Source organism: Falco rusticolus, chromosome 8 (genome assembly GCF_015220075.1).
Source record: "Falco rusticolus isolate bFalRus1 chromosome 8, bFalRus1.pri, whole genome shotgun sequence".
In the NCBI taxonomy this organism is placed as follows: Eukaryota; Metazoa; Chordata; class Aves; order Falconiformes; family Falconidae; genus Falco; species Falco rusticolus.
In genome coordinates, this window is record NC_051194.1 from 13,250,837 (window position 1) to 13,270,280 (window position 19,444).

Below are 19,444 nucleotides of genomic sequence, written 5' to 3' on the forward strand. Positions count from 1 at the left end.
TTTTTATGGTATCAATATAAACACTTGTAGACTTGGCAGCAATTCTCAACTGTAAGTTTTCAGAATAGCTTGAATTTGTGGTCAGACAGTTCTGTTCAGCTCAGTCTCTAATTTTGCAAGTGTAACTGTTAACAGGTAGATCTCTGTCGCTTTGTGTTTATGTTTAGTAAGAGCAGCAATAAGTGTGGTTGCTGACAATAAGCTAGGAATTTGCTTTTCAGTTGTTTAAGACTTTGTCAAGTTCCTTCCCACTGGATGGACCTTGCCATTGCTTTTTTTGAAGCTGCAAGTGGACATAGGATGCATCATTTCTGATGAAGTGCATAAATTGTATGTAACGAGGCTCCACAAACTGCCATGGACCGTGAAGACTGTAGACAAAAATACTGGAAAGAGCAAAACCACAGGAGTCGGGCTCTGCGTCATACCCGTTTTACTTTTACTTCAGAAAAGGCAAGGAATAAATGTAGTTATTCTTCTAGGATCTGCAGGCTCTGGTTTAATTAACTTTATCAAATGCCATGAAAACCCCATCATCCTCATCTCTATCTCAGAGACACACTGAAATGAACATGTTAATTGATAAGAGCTTCTTGGATTTCAGCAAAACATCAAAACTTGTCAAGCAGAGAACACTCTCCCTAACAGGCGGGCTGAAATACATTCTATAGCTGCAGAGCTTCCTAATTGCAGATCTGCTCAGAATACTGAGACAAAGTTCAAACATGCTGATTCACAGGCACAATCGGTTACCACTGTAGAAATGCACTTAAAATACCATATGCAACCTGCTTATCATGGATTCCTGCAAGGCTGAGTGAGAGCAAGTAAATTTTGTGATCACTGCATAGATAATTTCCCTTTAAAAGCTATTCACATATAAATTTGATGTTTGTAAATGGTTCTCTTTTGTTTGGCACAGTTACTTTCCAATTAAACTCTACATTTTGTAGGATACTGTTAAGTTAACCCCTTACTTTAAAATGCTTTTCTTGGCAACAGTTCCGACATGCAGGTGCTCATAGCAGATGCTGTGCTAACCCTTACCCAAAAACCACTGTGTCTTCTCAGCAGTGCAAAGTTCTTCAATTTTACTGTTACCTCAGGCTACCAGTTTTCACAAATAGTTTTCATGCGGCTGGCACATCAACCCTTGGAAAAGTGACTCTTACTAAGAAAAAAGCCAATAACAACAAATTGTACAATGCCAGGTACTGGCCTTTGGACTTTACATTTACATAAAGCAGGTTGTTTTTTTTCTTCCTCTTGCATTTTGTTGATCTGAAGAAGTGTAGTCTCACAATTTTGTGGAGAATACTGTGCTCAACAATTATTGCCTGCCACTGAATACCTCAATGCTTCTATTTTAGCACAGCCATTCATCTAGAAGTGCCCCGCAAGTCTTAAACTAATTAAGTTAGATAGCAGTCATTGTGTCTTTTCTCACACATTGTTCAAAGATAGATTTTTCTTAAGGAACTTTGACTATTGAGACACATTCAGGCCCATGATACTGTCTGCATGACTGGAATACTCAAGATGGTCCAGATTTGTAGCAGAGTACAAATGCATCCGAAGTGATGGAAGTTCCCAGGGGCGGGAGCCATAGAGACACAGAAAGTTTTATTAATAGGGAATTGGCTTAGCTGGTAAAGAAAGATACTACTATGCATCATTTGAAGGATATCAACATACCGGACAGGCTCTGGGCAATATCTAGGTGTCTCCATTTTTACTACATCTTCATATTTGTCATACAGGTTAAACAACTTATCCAGATATATTGATACCTATTAGCAGCTAAGGCAGCTTAATTTTCCTCTACAAAGGAGATGTTTGATGTTGCTTTTACGGTGGGGGAAAAAAACCCACAAACATGGCAGTTTATTTATAGAAGAAAATGAAGAGGCCTGGCAGTAAAAAACATAACTGGGGAAATGTACTGGCAAGAAATTCCTTTTCCACACTTCAAAAGTCACGACCCGTAAGACGTTCTCAAAATTCATGACCCATGGGTTCTCAAGAACCCACGGAGAGGTTCTCAACATCCCATGAGGTCTGGGCTGGAAAATACTAGGATAACAACTGACCAAACCCACATATTCCAAGAGCAGAAGCAGTACTGACAGATACCACTACGTGACAGAGGAACTGAATGAAGCAAGTAGGGCCTTATAACAAACTTAAATTTACATCCTCCAAAAAAATGTGAGCAAGTCAAAAATTGTGCCAAGAAGAAAAACTGCAGAAAATAAAGTTCAGAGAACTCTGTATTTATTTTATATATATATATATATATATTTAAATCAAGATTTGGTAAGGTTTTTCAGGCATTTAATTTCAATCAGAATTCTAATTTTGAAAATGTTCGACTTATCCTAGAGTCCATAAAAGCCTTGTCTGAAATACCTCTTGAAAAACTTTCAAGAAAAGAACAGTCTGACTTCAATTAGGTCATGTCAGATTTTGGGAAGTTTCAGTTCTAAAATTCAGCAGTCTAAGATTTTCCTTGAACTGCAAAGAAGTGAACATGTACCTCCAAGTCAGCACTCCAGGTGATGCAGACGCCACCCAGCTACTGAAGGAAGACAAAGTTCTTCAGCATCTTTCAGGATTTAACACCTTAACCTGATAAGCCCTTTTAGCTTAATTTCTATTATCTCTGTGAGAAGTCCTGCTTCCCCCCCGCCTTGAAAAATGCAATATTTGTCTTTTGACACATGCTCGGACCCCAAATTCAAAATTGCCTTTTCCTCCTATCAAGCAACCATCACAAAAACTCACTGTTGTGCCCCCCCCCCCCCTTCTGCTGCCGTCTGACTCGAGGTGCCAGGTCCCCAAACCCTCCCCAGCAGCCCCCGAATGCAGCCCACACCCAAGCAAGGACCCCAGTGCTCCATCTCCCCCTTCTCTCTCTCAGCTTCACCAGGGCTTGGATTTCTGCTGTCCACCTCTTGCCTTCCCATCACAAAATAAAACAGAAAGAAGAACTTAAAACGTGCTAGCTCAGCCTGTTCGTACTCACAATGGTGCTGCTGAATGCCACTTGGGACTGGTTGCTGTCACAACGGCCAAAAGATCTGTTCCTTGTATGCCCCTGAAAATGAGCCCTGGCACTCTGGCACCTCCTTAAAGGTCTCATGGTCCTCTGCTTATAGGTGGCTGATCTCTCAATATTCATGGGAGGAAGAGTGAAGTGTTGAAGTTTTGCAAAGTCCTCATCATCTAAATCCAACTCTTTGTGGGTTTCCAGGCGCCTGGCTGTGAAAGGAGAACATGGAACCTTACCTCTTAGTCTGGTTTTTGCATTGCACAGGAGGAATTCCTTGGTGGTTAAAAAATGGAAACAAACCAAAGCCAAAACATCTCAAAAGCCAGCACCAGAAAAACTTCACTATTCGCTTCAGTTTCTGGCAACTCCAACTCTCCAATGTTTATTATTGCAAGAAAACAAAAACGTGTTTTCAAAGCAATCAGTCACTTTTATGGACTTCTGCTAATGGCCGGTCTCTTTAGCTGCATTTTGCAGTTGACCGGAACAGGGGAGTGAAATATGGTAATTCACAAATTTGCTAATGCTTACTGTCACATAGCACAAACGTCTTTTTGGAAGCTGCTTGCCAGCTTAATGAAATCCTTTGCACTATGTGGAGAGAGAAAGTAGCGACCAAGAATGGGCCTGAGTCAGCCCACCAGGTTCGGAGCACCCCATGCTGAGAGACTGCAGCTCGGGTCAGCTCACAGAAACCTGTAGCTCTACCTTTCATATCACACAGAAGACTATGGTAATTACTTTTGGACCCACTGTGTTTAATTACTATCTAAACTCAGTCTGTGATCTTATAAATGGTTGGCTGGCATTCATTTAGAAATAAAAGAGAAAATGTTCTCTGCACGCTTCAGTGGGTATTGAACGCAGGGCAAAGCCTGAGATACCTGCAGAGGGGACTGGAAAACCTTTCCCATCTGACTTCTGAATCATTTGAAACACCTTCACTTTTCTGAATCTCTGGAACAGGAGTCCCCCCCAAAGTGGAGACAAACCCACAAAGCTCTGCATTCAGTCAGAGGGCTCGGTAGATTTAAACAGTAATATTTAAATTAACATCTAATTGCTCAGAGAGAAAAGCAAGTGTAGAAAAGGGTCTCTCACCATTTTCTTGATGAGAAAACTCAATTCCATCAACAGTACAGCGCCGGAATACCATTTTGTTTTCTGTTAGTGTCCCAGTTTTGTCTGAGAAGATATACTGGATTTGTCCGAGATCTTCAGTAATATTTAGGGCACGGCACTGTATGGGCAAATCTGCCACTTCATCATACAGGTCAATGTCGTTGTGAATTAAGAAGACTTGGCCCAACTTGACTAACTCAATGGACACATAAAGAGAAATGGGGATTAAAACCTGAAAGAGAGTTTAAATTCTCATTGAGGAGTGAAACAAGCCTTAATGCCTTCTGTCAGCAACGTCCTAGCACAGGTATCCTAACGATCTCCAGAGAAACGGTCCTTCCTAGAGACATATTGCAGGATTGAATAATAATGGTTCAAGAGAGAAAAAAAAATCCTGCACACAATGGCAAAGGATAAACAGAGACAACAAGTGACAAATTTAATACAGAATCCCTGGAATATGAAATGCAAAGATGGGTCTTTCAGAGGATGCTCATACAAGGCATATTTTCTGAACTAAGAAGCATGCTGGCTCTTACCCTCCTGAAACTGAAAGATTGCACTAGCACAGACTAACTCTTGACGTAAAAAAGTTTCACGATCAATTACTTTGCACGCAACTCTTCCCACCCACTAGCTTCCCTGACCTGAAATAATAATGAATTCTTAAGATGCACAAATATTCTGTTTCAGTAATGAAGAATAATCCCCCAAGGAATCTCTGAGCAGCTCTGAAAGTTATCTTTATGTTTCATTCATATTAAAGAAATTCTGTCCACTTAAATCTCAGCAGTTACATCAAGAAATCTGAAAAGTAAATGTGATTTTTTTCCCCTCATCCCATAAAATATTCTCTCCCCATTAGGCTTAATCAGACACAGATATACAAGCATCCTACTTCTAATTTAGCTTCTTTCCTAAACCAGCTGAACCATACCTAGTTATTATTCCCCACTGGCAAATATGACAATTTCTGTTTCACTGTTTTTCTGGGATGTTAAGAGGCATTCTTATTTTGGAATTCTGGACATAGGCAGGGAAAAAAAAAGCTGACATTTGGATATAAACATCCTCTTTGTTGCATATGCTAGAGATTCTGGAGTTATTTAAAGATACATGTCCTTCCTATCTATATCCTTGTGGGGTTTCAACAGCACGAAAGAAAAATCTGCAGTTAGAAAGGGGTAAAAAAAAGAAAGAGAAGATACATTATTTCATACTTGGATGATTTGACACACTCCTAACAATATTTTCAAACAGGATTAAGAAGGTACTGCACAGCTATTAGTTGATATTAATTGTCCATTAGCGATTATGCTCAGTTTTGAATAGCTTCTTCCTTGGAGGTAATAGAGGTTTTTGTCTTTTACCTGCAACAGGATTATCATTGTCAAGAACATGTAGAAACCACCAAGAATGGGAGACAGAAAATTGCCGTTCTCATCTGGGACATCATAAGGCGGATGCTCTGAAAAGTTTCCAGTCCAAATGCCATGCCCTGTAGGAATGATATATGATATTGAAATACGTTGAGCAGTAAGGTAATCAACAAAGCTTCTGAAATGTGCAGATACGGACTGCTATGATAATTAAAAAGCAAGAACATTTCCAAAGCAACAGTCCTCAAGCAATGCTGTAAAACTATTGAAGATTGCAAAGTATATGCAGAGCTCTGTAGCACGTGCATGTAATTGATATGCTAGTAAAAAACAAGTGGTCATGGATATTTTTATTCACCTCCCCTTCAGCAGGTGTCCCCCAGGGCTCTGGGGTCTGCATAGACCTTTCCTCATTCCATGTCTTGCTGCTGGAGGACTCCATCTCTATGACCTGTCTTTAAAAATCCTCAGTGATGAAGACTCCCTTTCCTCTTTCTATTAGAGAGAAACCTTATAACTTTTATATAGACAAACTGAAATCTTTCTTATCCTTCCTGACGATTCCTGATTTCAATCTGTCTTTGTTAGGGTTGACAAACCCCCTATAATTCAGCCTGGGCAGCTCATTTTTACAATCCCTTCAATTAAGTCATACCCCCGAACTGCTTTTTCCCCTGTGTCTTATGTATCAGTAGATATCATTGCACTGCTACAATAAAGCCTCAGGACTTAACAACATCCCATCATGATTACTTTACCACCTTTCATACAGCCCTTACCGAAACAAACTTTGCTCAAGGACGTTACTAGATTTACAGCATCAGAAACTTCACACACAGCTAGGACAAACCATTCAGCCGCCCTCACAGCACCATCGCTCCAGATGCAAAACCTTCTCTTATTCCACTCTGTGTGTCCAGCTCTGATAAAACTTCTATTAGCATCAGTTAAGCAAGCAGTTGTTTTGCAACACCAGCCTACTAAAATACTGCCAAAGGAATTCAAATTATTTCAGCAATATCTTCTGGCTGCTAGAGACCACAATCACATCTGAGCAAGGACATCTATGCTCCACAAGCCACTTCTTACTCCTGTTTTTCACTGGGTGCAAGAAAAATCCTGATAACCAATCCAGCAGTGATATTTCTTCCTAGAACTCTACATTCAGGCAAGGTTGCAAGGCAAAAATGGTAGCTCATGGTAGAGCTACCGGACACTTTGAGCTAATAGGCTAGTTACTGGTTTATGTTTCACTTAAGACAACAAACGTTTTATATTTTTTAAACCTGAGCAGATAAACTGTTTTTTAAGTGCTGATTTTTTTTCATTTGAGACCACTTTAAACCTTAAATTAAAGGACTTTATTACTCAAGGGTCCCTACACACCAGACAAAGACAAGTCTCTAAATCTACATGACAGCAGCCAGGGAACAATGAAAATAAAGTCCCTCTCTCCATCACACAGAGCTCAGCTGTCAAGCTGAAATCCTGTTTCTATGCCAAAAAAGCCCACTGCAACATGAAGCAGTAAAATTAAAAAAGCAATCAAGTCCGTTCAACTGTTCATCTTTTCTGGATGAACCTGATTTCTAATGGTATTACACTGATGGCTGTCTGGTGTGTCACAACGTATGCCTCCAGAGCGGGTTCAGGAAAACTTGACAGGGCCACAGGGTTTGACTTTGTCACTACAAAACTAAATCAGAGCAGTAGCACTAAGCAAGTTATTACCAATATGGAACCGATTAAAAAGAAAAGGGGCTTTGAACACAAAGCGCTTATGGGAGCCTCTGTTATCTCTTTAAAGCCGTGACCCGTTCAAAAGTCAGCAGGCTTAAAATTTGGCCCTTTCCTCAGGATTATGAGATCCTATTAATCCTGTCCTTCCTGGGACAGATTGCAATCAGAGCTGGAAGGCAAGCAGGTGCCTACATGCAGTGAAGATGATGTTTTTGAGATTAGCAATCGATCCGCTAACCCCAGTTAACTATATTCAAGTGTGCTTCCTCGCAAGGATCCCAGAAAAATGCAGGCTATTCCTACCTAAACAATTAATCCATCTCACAGCCTGCTGTAAAGGGGCTTTTCAGAAGGAAGATAGCTGTGGAGGCTGTAAACTGGATGAATTAGCCATGTGCAGCTAATGGGTTGTAGATTGGCTAGCTCTGAACATATGCTCCTGAACATATTAGGGGAAGGTGTTACTGAAATGAAGGTAAAGCTTCATCATTTTACCTTTGTTGTTAGACACAAGGAGCAAACATCTACTCAGGAAGCAGACTTCAGTTGGCAAGTACCGATCCCTATGATGCATTAACCCTATGGCTTTCACTTGCTTGCTTTACACATATTTTACGACAGTGGAGATGGATCTTAACTGAAATATTTATGGCCATGGATGAGTTTTCTTCCAACTGAATTGCTCAGATTTGCCATTTTAACTTGTCTATTGGAAAGGCTGAGGAGCCTAAAGACCCCAAGAGCATTCAGCTCTAGATCTGATCTCACTCGTGTCTATAAAATCAGTTGTAACAACCATTTAGAAAAAAGCAATGAAACAGAAAAAGATTTTTGTTGGTGATTCATACCTACGGCTCCAACAAGACACATCACAAACAGGAGGCCCACACATAAGAAAATATCCATATTCATCTGTCGCTCTATCTTGCTGCGCTTGTAACGAGGACCATTGTTATTTAGCATGGCTTTAGTTTCATGACCTGCAAAACACAAACAAATATCATCATGTTTATGTAATATTCTGTAGTTTGATTTTTTAATTTAAAGTATTTCTCTCAAAAAATGAGAGCAGGATGCTCATGACTAATGTTACTTTAACTCTAGATTAATTTAGTAATGTTGTTGCCCATCTTCTCATTTCATTGAATAGCAGAATAGATCAGAGACTAAATCTAGAGGTTTACAGACCTCTAGTACGTTACAGATTGCAGCTGTCATATACATTTTACTCTCCCAAAGACAGCAGATTCAGGAGGATCAAAAGGTTTATATAAATATTGAACAGCCAAATCTGTTGAATATGTGAGAATAAAAAGAAAAAGAACAATAATATTTTACTTCTGTATTTTACAAGCAACTTGATTAGGTGCTATACAGATTTGTGAAACCTACATTTGAGTATTTTTCAGCAGCTATTTAAAAGCCACTAAACACATTTCATGTATTAACTTAAATAAACTCCAACATGTCAGATCCAGCAGTGAAAGACGCTAATGTTACTAAGTTTTTTGCTATGTGGTTGTAAAGTGCTAAGAAAACGGTAGGACAAGAAATAAAGAAACCCCAACCCTTAAAACTTGCTGAATTAGAATTGAGCTGGTATATTTGTGATGGAAAAAGAGAAGTGCTGTAAAAAGCCAAGAAGCAGAAATTGGTTTTCTGTTCTATTAATGTTATCTAAACTGTGGCTCCACAATTGGGATATCTGGATACCATCTGTTGCTATATGAAATGGAATCTTTTGTTTATTTCTACAGTCCTTTTCCCTGAAAATACAAACCCTGCAGACTTGTATTTAGTTTTCATTTGTATGTGCGTGATGAGTGTGAGAGGGACTGTTTTCCAAGCTACATTTTTGGTTCCTCTAGGGGAGTGATTTGAACCAAAAGCTGAAAGTTAGGTGTGATTCAATCATGCCTGCTGGATTCATTCCAGGTTTACATCAAAGGTTATTAATTGAGGAGGAAAGCAAGAGAGAAAATTACTCTCCAGCCTTATGTTCAGGACATTCACCCAAGAGCTGGGACTCCTGACTTCCTATTCCAGTGAATATGTAATTATTTACACAACCTGGAGCTATGTCAGTGGGACCAGTTTATACTACCAGCGCTCCTTCCTTTCCAACTCATGTCTATGTAAGTACTCACTCGTTCCACAGAGTCAGGTACTCAGGGTACAACTTGTGAAGCAGGAGATGTATGTTTGCTCCATACAGGCAGAACTGAGAACAAACCCCATGCCTTCCCTTTGGTGGACAAACGCTCTAACGGCCGAGCTACACAGCAGAGGAGGGCACTGCTGCCCACGCTTGGTCCTCCAGCAGCTGTGGGAGCCTTGTTCCTCACTTTTCTTTCATGTCAGGGTTAATGGAATGTTTTGTGTTGAAAACAAAACAAGACAAAAGCCTTTAATCCCTCCCAGAAAACCCTTAAAGAAATGTTGATGAATTTATTTCAGGAAGAAAATGGGAAGAGGTTTCTTTCCAAATATCAGCCTATCATTCCCTTCAGCTGACCAACAGGAAAAGGACGCATCTGTCATACAGAGATCCCCTCGCAAGAAATAGAATATCAGAAATAAGAGGAATAAACTATGCAACACAGCACCTCATCTACCACCCCACTACTACCAGTCTCTCTATTTCTAGATGCTGATGGACTTCTCTAGAACTTTATTCCGGTACTTTAATATAAGCATTTAATTCTTGCTGCTGTCTCTGTCACCATGAGGAAACTACACTGGCTGTTGCTCGGGAAGGAGGTTTTTGTGCATTAGTGCTATTGCTTTGTGCAGAAACTTTTGGGTAGCCATGAAAAGTATAATCATATTTGGGTCAAACGAGACCTGCACAGGCTAACAATCCCATTAAGTGATGGCTGTACTCCTGACAAAGGCTTCCATTACAAAGTTCAAGGAGTAACAAAGTTACAAAAATGGACAGTGTGCCATCTTACTATGTGACTGATCTTTATTGTTCAGAAAAGGTCACAGACCGTAATTACAAGCCAGACTATAATCAGTTTCAAAGAACCATAGAATTTAAGCTGATACCATCTCAAGTGAGTCTAATTTTAGAATAAAAAAATGAACTTTTATGCTGACATTAACAATAAGATGTCAGTTTGAAACTGAGTTGAAGACTTACTCAGATTGAAGACACCATATCTGGAGAACAACTTTAAAACTCCAACCTTTGCTACTAGCAGCTTAAGCAGCATTACAGAGATCCACATTAGGATCTGTGCTGGTGGGCAAAGGAACGTACTGGGAAATACTGACTAAAGAGAAGAAAAATAGGAATCCTAATCCTAAAAAATCTCCCAATAAAAAATAGGAGAAGGGAAGACAAGTTACTCCAATTCCACAGGGAATGATCCCTACAGAGATTTTTATATAGTAGTTACTTCAAAAAAATGAGTGATGAGTTTGGCTCTGGCTCTCCTCTGGCTGGTGTGCACCATCCTTACATGGGGTATTCAGAGGGACAGGCAACGAAAGACCCACCAAGCGAAAGCTACTTTGGAAACATATGGAGCTACAGACATTTAGAGTCTACTTCTGCGGTAGTGACATAAACCAGTCAGTTGTCAGGTATAATAACCTGGATTGTGGAGATTAATCTAAACTAAATGACTTTTGCAAAGATGGTGACTTCTCTTTTCTTTTGGGTGGATCAGCCCTGAACCCCTTGCTGCTGATTAGACATAAAACAGGTGACATGACTCTACAGGAAAGATAAGAATAACCAATAACAGGATTAATTGTTGTATTTAAATTTACTTTTATTTAATCTACAAATAAAAAGGCTGGCTGATACACTCTAGCTGAAGCAAAAGAGGGCAAAGCTGGAAAAGCCATTGATAAATCTTTCTCACTGAGCAGAAACAGTGGTAGCACTCCAACAGTAAAAGATGCTGAGATAAAGCTGAACTGACCCACTGCTGAACCTGGCACCGCTGCATTTGATCTGGGCACTGACACTGTCTTGCTTAGTTCATGTCTCTGCTGCATGAAATTCACGGTTGCATGGACACACTATGTCTATGTCAGCACAAACCTGCGCTGCGGCTGCCCCTTCTGTCACCTCCAGCTGCTGTTCTCACTGCCTCCTGTGTGCTGGCACTGGCAGAGCTTGGCTTTGTGATTTATATTTTTTCATTTTTTTTTTGCTTGTTATATCTTCAGCTGCACCAGTTTCTACCCCGAGGAGCCCGCGAGACCTCCCTAAGGGCAGCCATGTAGATTTTATGCCAGATGGAATTAGTACTATAATCAGAACTGCAGAGCTGAGAGTTAAACTCACCTTCGCAATTTTTCACTTGTCTGGATATTTTTGCAAGATATTACAAAGACAACACGACACTTGACATACACAAGGATAGTGTCACTTTCCAGAGACCCAGCACAGGACTTACTGGTTTTGGAGTTGGATAAGTAATACCTTTACTTTAAAAAAGTTATGTCATTTTCCCATGCACTACCAGTTCTTTAAAAAAAAGTTCTTAAAAAAAAGTGTGAAATTGTGGTGCAATATTAGACTACACTTAAAGATATTTACAGAGAAATTCTATGTTTACCTAGATATAGAAAGTACATCTTACCTGCATATATAACAATTCCTATTGCAGCCTCAGTGTTTCTGATTGTACATCCACGAAGCAAGAGGCTTTCAATGTTAAAACCAACCCGTTCATGATTTGGCTGCTCCCTAGAAGAAAGAAAATAAATAATGCCTTTTGCTGTTCTAATACAGCATTAAAATAAATTTTTGTGTGCATGTCTCTTTCAAGTTAAAATCAAGCAACTGTGAAAACCCTGTTTTCCTTGTATTTCCCTCAGCTTCAATAAAGACTCCAGTAAGAAGCTACAGAGAAGTTCAAGAATCTCTTTTAACGACCACTTGCATGGTGTGTGTTTCACGATGTCAGTAAAAAGCAAGTTTGGCTTTCACTTGGCACCTTCTCTGGCAGATTCAGAAGCCAAGATACATTATGCGACTTCGTTCAGATGAAATTATTTTAGAAAGCTAAGCAGGGTTTGCCTGCTGGTAGAGATTCAGATGAATACACCTGCACCCTGCAGGAGCCTGTCTCTCTGTCAAGCCACCAAAGGGCTTCTTGTCTCTGCACACTTCAGTTCACTCGAACAGTTTCCTCACTCACGCTGGATGGAAGACACTTCATTCTGGCTGAAGACGTCCCATCGCACAGCAGAACAGACCAATGAAAACTTAATGGAAATTATTAGCTCAGTGTTCCATGAGGCAGGCAATTCATTAGTTGCCTCTGAAAATGAAAGCATAAAACTACTTTTGCTCACAGTTTTTATTATATACTCTGGTAGGTTCCTCCCGAGATCTTTACCAAAGCTGAGATTTTTCACTTGTCACTCCATCTGGTTCTGTTATGTAAATATCAGCATCAGAAACCTTTTTTTTTCTAGAATATGTAGCTTTTGCTAATTTCTATTTAGCATTTCATTCACCAGTAAACTGCAGTATCACTTAAATGGAGGGCAAGGTTAGGTGCTATCTCAGGGCCAGGCACAGTCCTGGTCTATGTGCAGCTGCACATGATTACATGACATCAAACTACGCAAGTGCAAAGGTTTAGGTGCCAACAACCTACAGCTGGTAGTTGTAAAAAGTAATGCCAGAAACCTGTTTTTTTCTGGGAATATAGATTCAGCCTTGGTGAACTTATTTAACAGAAGCCTTCTTGCGTCCCTTGGAGCAGAATCTTCTGTGGTCAGGCATGTCAGATGGATGTCATAAAGTTCTTTCTTAGCAGAGAGAGCACTGTTACTCTTTTACAGCAAGGCAACAGAGCCTCAATAATTCATTAAGGGATCTTTGAAAAAAATGTAACATGCTTCAAGTATTTCATGTTTACGAAACAGCTCAAAAACCAGCAGACCAAAGACAGAAACTCCATTGGTAGTAGGTAATTTTCAATGGCAAAATCTTGCATCTACTCCTGAAGCAGGGAGAGAAAGGCAGCTAATTCCATATTCCACCAAGCAGGTGAGATAATAGGCATTTCTGTTAGAGACTTTCAGTAGGCGTTTTAAGATTTTGATTCAGTCCTGGGTCCTAAGGGTGTGTTTTTGTGTATGTTTTCTTGTGACATATCACCTACATTTCTATAATCTCAGTGCTCTTCTGCCATATTACAGCAGGCTAATTGGCAGGATTGCTCCAATTTAGATTATACCCAGTGGTCCTCAAAGCCAGAAACCACAGCCAGTGATCAGTGATTTTCCCTTTTAAGATATCACAGTAGAGGGGAAATGGCACTGCTATTAGAGGCATCACTCTTACAGGGCAGAAATTCTCAAAATCAGATTAAGCACAGTAAGTGCTAATGGGCAAGAACTCTCTGTTTACTCGTGGCAGAGGATCTGGGCACTTGCAGCTACTCCAGGTACAACACTCTCCCTGCGTTCTTGCAGAGATGCTAACTCCTAGTTTAGCTACTAATAAAGTTAACAGAGCTGGGGCATGGGCAGGGATGCTGGCGCATGCGTACAGTTAGATTATTTGTATAACGTGGGGCATGCATTCAGTGTGGGGCAGCAGGTATTCCCTGCCATTCTCTGGTGTGGGATGGGAATCAGCATGGACCAGTGAAATATGAAGAGATCTTGGGAAACAGCTGCCCTGTACTGGAGTGTAAGAGAATTTTCAGACATGAGCCATGCTATACAAATTTGCCTTATAGCAAGGGAATGGACTTAGATCTGGTGAATTTGCTAGTATAGATTTCCCTGTTATGCCTGTGCCAGAATTATACGATTGGAGAAAGAACATAAAAAGCAGAGGATGTGGCTTTTTCCTTACATACATAGGTTTACACTGATAAAAAAATCACCAAACACTTTTTTATAGTAGTCTAATACATTGGTTCGGTATGATTTTTGCTGGCTTGCTTGCTTTTTCTAGCTGTAAGAAGAAAATCTGATTTGTTTATTAGATCCTGGTTACCTTTTCCCTGTAGCCGTAAATATGAAGAATCTAGAGCCATGCAGCTGAATATCTCTAAACATTAGGAAGGATTTAGATTTACAATCTAGCCTAGCCTAACCCTCAGGTCAAACATAAATGAGTTTGTCTGAATTCTGAAAAGAGCTGAAGCCTTTTGAGAACCATTTGTATTAAACAACCACAAATTCAATGTCAAGCCTTGGTTTTGCCTTGCATCAAAACACAGGTTCCAGTCTACATTTTACATTGACTTCTGAATCCAGGAATAGTGACATCCAGCAATTTCTGCAAAATATGCTCCTTCCATCCACTTTCTCCAAGAGAAATATTCAAGTTCAGCTACAAAATGCATTTATGGATAACAGATACTTACATGTACCCTTTGAATTTATTGAGATCATTGTTAGGCATTTCACAGATGATGGTGTTTTGGAAAGATTCAGGTTCGAAGAAAGTATTCTGCAAGAGGAAACACATTGAGAATGAGTGGTAAACCCAATGAGTATTTAACATGCTGAACACTAAGAGCAACTCAATATAGGCTACCAGGATAGTAGGGGGCTGAAGCTCTTGCCCTCCAAGGAGAGGCAGAAGGAGTTTAGCTCATTCAGCCTGAAGCAAAGCTTCAGAGGGGCCGAGTGAAGATCTGAGATTTTCCTCTCTTGGATTAACAACTGGTTAAATTAAATGGAGAAAATGCTGTGTACTGGACAAGACATCACAGATACAAATTAGTGAAAACATATGTCTTTATTTAAAGTGAATGTAACAAATAGTTCAAATTATTTATGAAAGAAAAACAGCCTTCAACCAAAAGCAAGCTCAAATGAAAATGATTTCAGGATTTATCAGGATTTTGAAATATGTTAGGGGAGTTATGTCACTGGCCAGGGTGGTATAACCATAAAATAAGAGCCCACACATTTGAATAAATGCATCACATTCAAATAAGACTAAAACCAAGACTAACAGCAAACAAAACAAAACTCACCCCAAAATGAACAAAAAATACATAAATATAATCTAGGTACAAGCAAGTAGGAAGTCTGATCTAAAAAAAAAAAATTGGAGAAAATATAAAAGCTTGATGAATATAAGGGCATTTTGTATACCTTCTGAATCACATGGCTGAATATTTTCAGAATCTCTTTTAAGAGATATCATTTATCTCCACTGAATCTTGTTCAACTCCATGGACTGAACAGAAAAATCGGCACGTATTTGGTTGTGCTAGAAATACTTGTACAACAGGAGAACAGGAAGATGCAAAAGGCACTTGGAGGGCTCGTTACTAAACAAAGATGACTAATAGGCTTCTAGCTGGAAAGGAGTAGAGAAGGATGATTCTTCTCTCAAAATTTTTTTCTTTTGATGACAAGAATTTCACATTTGAAAATTCAAGTCAGAAAATGGCATAAAAGGAAAAAAAAATAATATTGCTTCCTCTCAGTCTTTTACAGGTAGGTGAATTCGGTATTCCTAAGCGCGTCCTAAACCAAAGAACTAAGGCCAGTTCATACATATTTTCCTCCCTCCTTGAAGAGTCGCACTTTATAGACACAATTAAATCTGAATCAGTTTTATGCAGCATATAAATCACAGGACTAAACAAAGGTCAAAGAACAAGGAAGAAGTTGGCACACTGGGTTTTTTTAGCCAACAAACTGTTGACACTAATACCTTAAAATAACAGGGTAATATAGGTGACTCTTCAAGCTCTGACCTTCCTGAGCACGGCCATCACCACGGTCAGAACTGCACTGCACTCTGCCAGTGTAACAAGACTTCGTAAGTATAAACACTTCTAGGCATAGTTTATTTAAATAACAACTCAAAGTCTAAAGAAAAAAACCCCACGAATAGGCAGTCTGGAGCATAATTCAGCACGTGGGGATTTTCTGATTTAAAGCAAGACTTCTGCATATTATAAACAACTGAGGCAAAAGTTTGCATTTTGTGTGATAGCAAAGCACTCCGTCTTCCTCTAACAGCAAATATACAAAACCTAATGCGTAAACTGTGACTGTGGGACACAAATGCAGTATTTTTGTTTTTTCTTTTTAAGCAGCCAGTTTATTTTTTTTTTGCTAAATCTCTACATATTAAGAAATTTTCAGGGAAAGCCCCTTTTCCTAATCATCATTGGAAAGCACTGGAAAAGTTATGTTTTATAGTATGGCATACACATGAGAAAGCCCTTAATTCTGCTTGCAAAGTGATTTCCATTTGGACAAAGAGCAAGTGACTCTGGGTACAGTACCTGACCACAGCTGGCTATGGAAACGATGTTCTTTTATTTAATAAATCTGGTTGCCTGCGGGCAACTGTAACCCACCCACCAATAACCCCAAAAGGTTTTCCTAATGGCACTGCTACTGATGGCTAAATAAATGGATGTGATTCCTAGAACTGTCTGCCAGGTTTTTTGATTTCCTGGCTGCTGGAGTGATTCCAATGGAACAAAATGTTCCTCGTCACATGCTGCAACTCCTGAAAGTTGTTCTGTGCTATTTGAAAAACTGCCCTCATGTATTTGAAAAGTTACATTTCAAAATGTAACAAGTACAACTCTCCCTAAACCATATTTTCTCGTTTACTTCATGCTTATCAAACATGAGTCACCAGAATATACCAGTAAAGCATTTGTAAAAAGGGAATGATACAGCCTATGGGGAAAAAATAGTGATTTTAAGCATTCAAACTGAACCTCTGCTGACAATCAAGCTGATGTTAAACATTATTTTTATTGAACTTTTCATATTTTAATGTACATTGAGTTCCTATTCACTTGCTTATTATACTCCTATAAAAGATTTTCTTATTTCATTACAACTTAGCATGCCTTCGAGCAGTTCCTAGCTGAACTGCCATACATCCATCTGCCTAGAGAACCAGCAGTGGCACCTGAGCTGCAACAGAGAAGCAAAATCCATAAGGAAGCCTGCGGCCACTTTGGAAGGAGGGCCATGAGCTCTCTTCCAGTTTCCGTGCCGGAGTAATTCACTCAGTAGTAGTGACTTTGCTGTGGGATGCGCTGTGTGCTGTGATCACCTGTGGGGTACAGATGACTTACACATAGGACAAACCTGCTGCTGTCCTGAACGGTGGTACTGTGTGGTGCTGGTAAAGCATCTGCTGATGCACTTTGCTGCAAACAGCTACTGTCTGACCTAATCTTCCTTTTTATACAGCCATCCCTGAGCCAGAATAACAAAAATACTTCAGGACAAATGTAGAAGAATGAAGCTGGGTTAATTAACATCCAATTGTTGCAGCACTCTCCAAACTATCAAGCTGCAGCAAGGTCCTTTACCATCTCGTACCAACACACTCTTCATACCAGTCCCTTTGCTGCCGTCTTACCTCATCCAGGGCACTCTCTGCTTCTCCCTCGGCTGCCTCTCTTCATTGGCTCTCAACCCCTTAACAGAACCAGCCACAGCTGCACCTTATCTACATCAGCCAACCCACCGCCCCTGAAGCCAACCCACAGCTGTATATTATCAATCCTAATTAACTCAGCTTCATTCTTCTACAGACAAACTGCTGCTTTCCGTACAGGGTGGTAGCTCCAACAGCAAAACGCTTTCATAGCTGTATCAGCCCATCCGAACTGGTGCACTTCATGGCTAGAGCTGTGTCCCAACGGGCGCAGACCAGCAGTGGGCTCCATTCCCGCCAGACCTACCTGGCTGGAGAACCCCATCACGACCTGTCGTTGTTTAAGGTTGGTCTCCCCGTCGAGGTTGGCAGTTTCCAAGTGACAGATCCCGTTCTGATCGGAGGAGTACAGCAGCAGGATGTCAGCTGGGATGGTCTCGTTACACTGCAGCTGCACAAAATCCCCCACACGGACATCTTTCCAGCATTTCTCGACATAAGTGTGTTCTTCCCTGTTGCATTAAAAACATGTCATGGCTGAGGAGTGACATTAGAAAGGCAGGCCTCCTGCTTAGTGTGGCTTCAAAAAAAAAGGAAACCAGAAGGGTGATGGCACATTGCTGTATTTTTTTAAGACACAGAGCAACAACTAGAAATTTAGGATTTAGACGCTTTCATAGTATCAACTTCACCGTATATCACATTCAAATAAAAACTTCATGTAGGGTAAAAAGAAACTACAAATAAAAGTTCTCTTTCATTCTAGCATTAACCCTATAATCTCCACCGCAAAATATAGAAAGCTGTTCTGGTTAACAGGGGTGTTTTAAAGAAATTTAGGGATTTCATAAAAAAAAATATATTGGTTTTTGACTATGTGACTATTTCTCAGATACTTTCCCACAAGAGCATATAGACCCTGAAATAAGCAAACTGATATCTCAGCCACACTTGCTCCAGTTCTTTCCAGTTTGTAACTCTCAAAAGGTTATTACAAATCTTTAGCTTAGCACACTGAAAGAACTTCAAAAGGTAGAACAGAAAAGATGCAACTAGAGGCCAAGTTTAATGGAAAAATTAGGCTAAGAAACAAAGAGTTTCTAAATAAGAAAAAAAAAAAAAAACCAAGAGGAAAAAGAGCCTATAGTGTGCAAGGAAATAAATTACCATTTCATCAACGAACCAGTGCTCATTGCTTCAGGAAATGGCAAACTTTTTTTGACATTACATATTCAGTATGTGATCCTTCAACTGCTCTTAATCATCTAAACAAACTGAAAACTGCACAATAAGCTTTAAAATTAGTTAATGGAAAAACTGCACGGGCAACAATGGCCTGGTTCCTCTACCTCTTTAAGGGGAAATAAACTTTTCAGTACGAATAATTGAATCATCCTATGCCTTGCTCTGTAAGAGGGAAAATACTTGTGATACTTTACCAGACAGACAGAAAAAGGGTTTTTGTAATGACTCAGACTCATTTTTGCTTAACTTTTTAATCATCCTCATCTATTGCCTGAAGAATATTGTCTTTTGATTAAGCGTTAATATCAGGAGAAGGGGAGGAGCTGTATGGCAAATAAAGTGTCTTACTGCAGTACAGAGTACACAGCCAAGCGCTGCTTCAGAGCCAAGGCAAAGGCAGCTCCCTGCTCGCCTGCTCCCAGCCCTCTGCACAGCCCAGTGCCACGGTGCTGCTGGGCGAGCCCTTGCGCTGGGCTGATAGCCTTATCTGTAAACCAACATGGAGTAACACCTTCCTGCAAAGGTCATGCACCCAGTTAAATT

General features: G+C 40.0%; 1 protein-coding gene across 1 annotated transcript in view; it reads right to left on the reverse strand.

Annotated features, from left to right (window-relative positions):
• Window positions 1-19,444, reverse strand: part of ATP10B (ATPase phospholipid transporting 10B (putative)) — a 62,091-nt gene that overhangs the window by 24,978 nt on the left and 17,669 nt on the right. Inside the window, exons 4-10 of the mRNA XM_037398622.1 lie at window positions 17,964-18,168; window positions 14,649-14,734; window positions 11,895-12,001; window positions 8,142-8,273; window positions 5,545-5,672; window positions 4,154-4,406; window positions 3,026-3,261 (exon numbers count right to left, since the gene is read on the reverse strand). Coding sequence (XP_037254519.1) covers window positions 3,026-3,261; window positions 4,154-4,406; window positions 5,545-5,672; window positions 8,142-8,273; window positions 11,895-12,001; window positions 14,649-14,734; window positions 17,964-18,168 — 1,147 coding nt within the window. The remainder of the gene's footprint in view (window positions 1-3,025; window positions 3,262-4,153; window positions 4,407-5,544; window positions 5,673-8,141; window positions 8,274-11,894; window positions 12,002-14,648; window positions 14,735-17,963; window positions 18,169-19,444) is intronic.